The 6,271-nt window shown below is 40.9% G+C and overlaps 1 protein-coding gene across 1 annotated transcript in view; it reads right to left on the reverse strand.

The window, feature by feature from the left end:
• Positions 1-1,134: 1,134 nt before the first annotated feature.
• LOC139028188 (testis-specific gene A8 protein-like) overlaps positions 1,135-6,271 on the reverse strand; it is a 15,204-nt gene continuing 10,067 nt past the window's right edge. The window contains exons 2-3 of the mRNA XM_070445049.1: positions 1,601-2,094; positions 1,135-1,177 (exon numbers count right to left, since the gene is read on the reverse strand). Coding sequence (XP_070301150.1) covers positions 1,135-1,177; positions 1,601-2,094 — 537 coding nt within the window. The remainder of the gene's footprint in view (positions 1,178-1,600; positions 2,095-6,271) is intronic.

The following is a 6,271-nucleotide window of genomic DNA, read 5'->3' on the forward strand; positions in this document are numbered from 1 at the left end:
CACGAAGCCTCCCAGTGATGACCCATGATAAGAAGCCTCCAGTGAGAATCCATGGCACGAAGCTTCCAGTGATGATCCATGGCAGCCCAGCCTGCTGGTGTGTGGGATTGTTTGTGTACAGGTTGTACATGCTTGTGTGTCACGTTTGTGTACGTGTTCTCATATGGTATTTCGTGTTCTATGTGGTGGAGCATTTCATTTTAGAGTGGCGTCGTGTTCATCTGTTTGTGTATTAAATTAGAACGCTACTCTGAACTCTCTGTCCTCCTGCGTCTGACTCTTCCTCCACTACAACCCCGGGCATTACAAGACCCCAATAATAAAGGGAATTTGCATAAACAGTAACTTGGGAAAACGTTCTCTGTAGCATTTTGAATTCATGAATTTCAAACCTTTCTTCAATTATTTTTTTAAATAATTAAATGTAAAATTGGCTTTCTCCCAACCATCAACACTGCTGACTATATATACACTTTACACACACATATTTAATAAACACGTCCACCAAAAAAAGAGGGCAAAATCTTTGCTTGCTTTATTAACTTTAATAAAGCATTTGTTTCTGTTTGGCACGAAGGGTATTCTACAGGTCAGCGGAGTCAATCACCACCTTCCGGAAACACCTGAAACACCACCCTCTTTAAGGAATACCTAGGATAGGATAAAGTAATCCTTCTAACCCCCCCCCCCCTTAAAAGAGTTAAGTGCACTATTGTAAAGTGGTTTGTTCCACTGGATATCATAAGGTGAATGCACCAACTTGTAAGTCGGCTCTCGGATAAGAGCGTCTGCTAAATTACTTAAATGTATGTAAATGTACAGAATTTCCAAAGTGGGCTTGGTGGTAAGGTTATGACTTAATAAAATGTATGTACACAGAAAACAACGTGTGCAATAAAAATCAAAAAACCAAAGAACAGAATTCTTTTCACAACGTCGAGGTGTGAGACAAGGCTGCAGTTTGAGTCAACAATCTCTTCAATATTCATATCAATGAATAGCAGACATGTTGGACCATTCTCCAGCCCAGGACTCACACTATACTTGACACAGAGGTGAAATACCTGCTATTTGCTGATGACTTGGTACTTCTATCACCAATCAAAGAAAGGTCCTTCAACAGAACCTTAATATCTAGAGCAAATATTGGCTGTCACGGCTGTCTTCGTCCTCCTCACTGACGAGGAGAACGAGAAGGATCGGAGGACCAATACGCAGCGTGTAAGTGTTCGTCATTTTAATGGAAAACACGACAACTACAAAACAACAAGAAACAACCATGAAGCTAAATACCAATCGTGCTGACACAAACACTACACATAGACAATCACCCACACCCACAATGAACAAAACAGGCTACCTAATAGGGTTCCCAATCAGAGACAACGACTACAACCTGCCTCTGATTGAGACACATATCAGGCCAAACACAGAAACAGACAAACTAGACATACAAATAGAATGCCCACTTCGATCACACCCTGACCAAACAAAACATACTAAACATACAAAGCAAACTAGGTCAGGGTTTGACAGGGTTTGTCTGGGTAGGCATCTGGTCCGCCGGTGGCGGCTTGGCGCTGACGTGGACCCACTCCACCATAGTCTTAGTCCAGCTTTATTGGCGTCCTTTGAGGCGCGACCCTCTTGAGAGGCCCCACTGGGACTGGAGGGGCGCCTCTGGACTGGAGGGGCGGCCTCTGGACTGAGGGGCGCCTCTGGACTGAAGGGGCAGCTCCGGACTGAGGGCAGCTCCGGACTGAGGGGCAGTCCGGACTGAGGGGCAGCTCCTGACTGGCGGGCGGTCTCTGGCAGCTCGCGGCCTGACTGGCGGCGCGGCTCTGGCGGCTCCTGACTGGCGGGCGGCTCTGGCGCTCCTGACTGGCGGGCGGCTCTGGCGGCTCCTGACTCGGCGGCGCTCTTGGGCGGCTCCTGACTGGCGGCGGCGGCTCTCGGCCGGCTCCGACTGGCGGGCCGGCTCTGGCGGCTCCTGACTGGCGGGCGCTCGGGGCTCTGACTGGCGGCGGGCTCTGGCGGTCTGACTGCGGCGCTGCCCTGACTGGGGGCGCTCGGGCTCAGACAAATATTATTTGCCTGCAATAGCCTGAGGGATACTGAATAAAACCATCTGCATAGTAAAAAGTGAACTTACTTATTATTATATTATTGTTATATTATTATTATTGTTAATTCTATTATTATTGTTGTTTATCATTCCAATAGTAGTGGTATGGGTAGTAGGGTGATGGAAATGATAGCAGTGTAATGATGGTGGTAGTAGTTATAGTAGTAGTAATGAATGATGGTAAGTAGTTAGTAGTAATGATACTGGTAGTAGATGTGGTAAGTAGTAGTACTGATGTAATGGTAGTAGTAGTAGTAGTAATGATGATGGTAGTACTAGTAGTAATGATACTGGTAGTAGTAATGATGGTGGTAGTAGTAGTAGTAGTAATGATGATGGTAGTAGTAGAGTACTGATGGTGGTAAGTAGTAGTATAGTAGTAATGATGGTGGTGGTAGTATAATGATGGTAAGTAGTAATTAATGATGATGGTAGTAGTAGTATTAATGATGATGGTGGTAGAAGTAAATGATGATGGTAGTAGTAGTAGTAATGTTGATGGTAGTTGTAGTACTGATGTAATGGTAGTAGTAGTAGTAATGGATGGTGGTGGTAGTAGTAATGATGAGTAGTTAGTACTGATGTAATGGTAGTAGTAGTATTAGTAGTAATGGTGATGGTAGTAGTAGTAGTAATGATGGTGGTAGTAGTAGTAATGATGATGGTAGTTTGTAGTACTGATGTAATGGTAGTAGTAGTAGTAGTTAATGATGGTGGTGGTAGTAGTAATGATGGTGGTAGTAGTAGTAAGTATCAGTAGTATGATGGTGGTCAAGTAGTACATTTACATTAACATTTAAGTCATTTAGCAGACGCTCTTATCCAGAGCGACTTACACAAATTGGACTGATGTAATGGTAGTAGTAGTAAGTAGTAATGATGGTGGTAGTAGTATTAATGATGATGATGGTAGTTGTAGTACTGAGTAATGGTAGTAGTGAGTAGTAATAGATGGTAGTAGTAGTAGTTAATGAATGAGGTGTAGTAAGTAGTAATGATGGTAGTAGTAGTAGTAAATGATGATGGTAGTTGTAGTACTGATGTAATGGTAGTAAGTAGTAGTAGTAATGATGGTGGTGGTAGTAGTAATGATGGTAAAGTAGTAGTAGGTAAGTAGTAAGTAGTACAGAATGAACGTGGTAGGTGTAGTAGTATGAGTGTGTTAAGTAGTCATAGAATGGTAAGTATATAGACTGGTGGTCAGTAGTAGTATATCCTGTAGTGATAGTAATGATGATGTAGTACGTATATGATCGGTGGTAAGTAGTAGTAGTAATGCTGCGATAGGGTGTAGAGTAATGGATGTTATGGTATAATGAGTAGTTCAATGATGTAGGTAGTAGTAGTAAGTAATGATGTGTGGTAGAGTATGATGAATGGGTATGTGTATATGTGATGGTGAAGTACTGATGAGTAGTATAGTAGTCCAGACATGTTTATATATGAATGGTTAGTTAAGATGATGAGTATCTTAATGTGATGGTGGTAGAAGTATAGAATGATGGAGTCGTAGTAGTAATGGTTGATGGTCAGTATTAGTAAAGTAGTAATGATCGGATGTAATCTAGTAGTAATCGTTAATGAGCGATGTAGTAGAGTAGTATGAGATTGATGTAATCTGAGTCAAGTAGTAGTAGATCTAGATGTGGAGTCAGTGTCAGTATGTCGAGTAGTTATAATGATGATAGAGTATAGTATTAATGATTGGTGGTAGAGTAGTAGTAAGCATGATTGCCATGGATCATCACTGGAGGCTTCGTGCCATGGATCATCACTGGAGGCTTGACTCTGGGAGAAGGCACATGACTCACCAGGCTGGGGAGAAATTTTTCTTGAATTTCTAATTGGTTCTATTGTAAGTCTTTTTTTGGGATGTTTTGTATAGATTATCAAAATAAGCTTTCCAAATTCCTTCATCTTGTATGGCTAATTCTATGGCTTTGTTGTGCTTAAATTGTTCCACATGTCCCAGAACTGATTTTGGTCAACTGCGTTTTGTAACGATTGTCGTCGGGGGAAAGAGAAGAGGACCAAGGTGCAGCGTGGTAAGTGTCCATATTAATAATTTAATCAAAACTGAACACTAAACAAAATAACAACGAGGAAAAAACGAAAACAAAACAGTTCTGCAAGGTGACATACACTAAACAGAAAACAATCACCCACAACTCAAAGTGGGAAAACAGGCTACCTAAACATGGTTCTCAATCAGAGACAACGATAGACAGCTGCCTCTGATTGAGAACCACACACGGCCACACACAAAGAAATAGACAACATAGAACACCAGACATAGAATGCCCACCCCAACTCACGCCCTGACCAACCAAAATAGAGACGTAAAAAGGATCTCTACGGTCAGGGCGTGACACGTTTTCAATTTCATCAAGTGTGTTGTTGGTATAATTCAGTTTCTTGCATTTCAGTGTATGTTTATACTGTTTCAGAGTTTCAAAGTATTCATAGCGTAGCTCTGGGTTGTTTTGCTGCTTATGTTTTTCATTTGACATTTGTCTTAGGTGTTTTCTAATTGTTTTACATTCGTTATCAAACCATTTTTCAGAAACATTTTGTTTTTTTGTTTCTGATGTTGCATTTCTTTGGTTTTCTCAAACTTGCTTTCGATGCTGCTTTTTGGAATATGCAATTGATGTTTTGAGTAGCCAAATTGACACCTTCTTTATTGTTTTGGTATTGTGAGTTATTGAAGAACTGTATAGAGTTCATCATTTCATTTGAGTTCAATGTTTCAATGAATCTCTCTGCACGGTTTGGAGCCCATCTGTACGATTGGTTCATGTAGAGTTTATTGGGCTATTTTTTTTAATGAATATTGCCAGTTAATTTCTTCAGAAACACATTGATCTGACTGTGATCTGACAATGGTGTCTGTGGTCTGATAGTGAATGCACTAACGGAGGAGGGGTCGATGTCAGTGATAACATAATCGACTACACTTGTCCCAAGAGCTGAGCAGTAAGTAAATCGACCTAAAGAGTCCCCTCTGATTCTACCATTAAGCATGTACAGGCCTAAGGCTCGACAGAGATGCACTAACTCCTTCCCATTTTTGTTCAGTATTTGGTCAGGTCTGTTTCTATTATTTATAATAGGGCTACTGTACAAGGAGGGGTGTCCAAATATGTGGTGGTTACCTCCCGCATCAGTGTAGTCAGGCTCAGAACCTGTTCTTGCATTGAAATCTCCACAAAGAAGCACTTTACCCTCTGCCTGAAATGTAATGATTTCTGTATGGAGATTGTCAAAAAACTGATCATCATAATATGATGAATCTGAAGGAGGAGCATAAGCTGCACATATGTACACATCATTGTCACAATAGATTGTACCTTTGTTAAGTTTTAGCCAAATGTGATTAGTACCTTTTTTCATTTAATTCGGTGCTAAGTCCTACATATGCCAAATTATGATTCCAGTCTCGGCCCAGTTTAACATTTTAAGTTTGATTGATGGTAGTAAACTTTCTCTATAGCCTGAGGGACACTATGTCTCTGGTCACTTTCTTCAAAAATGCTGATCTGACATCCTTGGCTGATGCCTCTCTTTTTTGAGAAAGGGAAATGGTTGCAAATAACCATTTTCCATATGTGCCCTCATTTGGTATTACATATAAAATGTGCTCTTGTTTTGCAACTGGTAAGATCTGCAAACAGGCATTCATGGTTCTGTCCCATCAACAAACCTTTGAAACTTTTCTTCGCTTTCTCTGTCTGGATGTCTGGTGGGTAAACAATTTCCATAGCAACGCTGGTGATGTTCGCTACAATGTTTCTTGTATTATTGTCTCGTGTCTTTAGATGACTGTTTTACTTTGATATCCTTTGTCTTCTGTCCTTCTTTTGTCTTTCTTTTCTTCTGTTAACTAGATATTCTTTGTTAGCTAGCTAGCTTCTTCCAGGAGAGTCCCTAGCAACTGCTTAGTAACTGATAAACAATTCAGCTAGCTAAGATAACTGTACAATTTTATGAAAAATAGTTACTTTTTCAAAAGCCTATCTTGTTCGTTTGTTGTTTTTCAGCAGCTGCTGCTCAATTTGTAACTTCTGAACCTCTCTCTCACACACAAACCCTCTTTCTCTCTCTCTCTCTCTCTCTCTCTCTCTCTCTCTCTCTCTCTCTCTCTCT

The sequence above is a fragment of the Salvelinus sp. IW2-2015 genome, linkage group LG8 (genome assembly GCF_002910315.2).
Source record: "Salvelinus sp. IW2-2015 linkage group LG8, ASM291031v2, whole genome shotgun sequence".
In the NCBI taxonomy this organism is placed as follows: Eukaryota; Metazoa; Chordata; class Actinopteri; order Salmoniformes; family Salmonidae; genus Salvelinus; species Salvelinus sp. IW2-2015.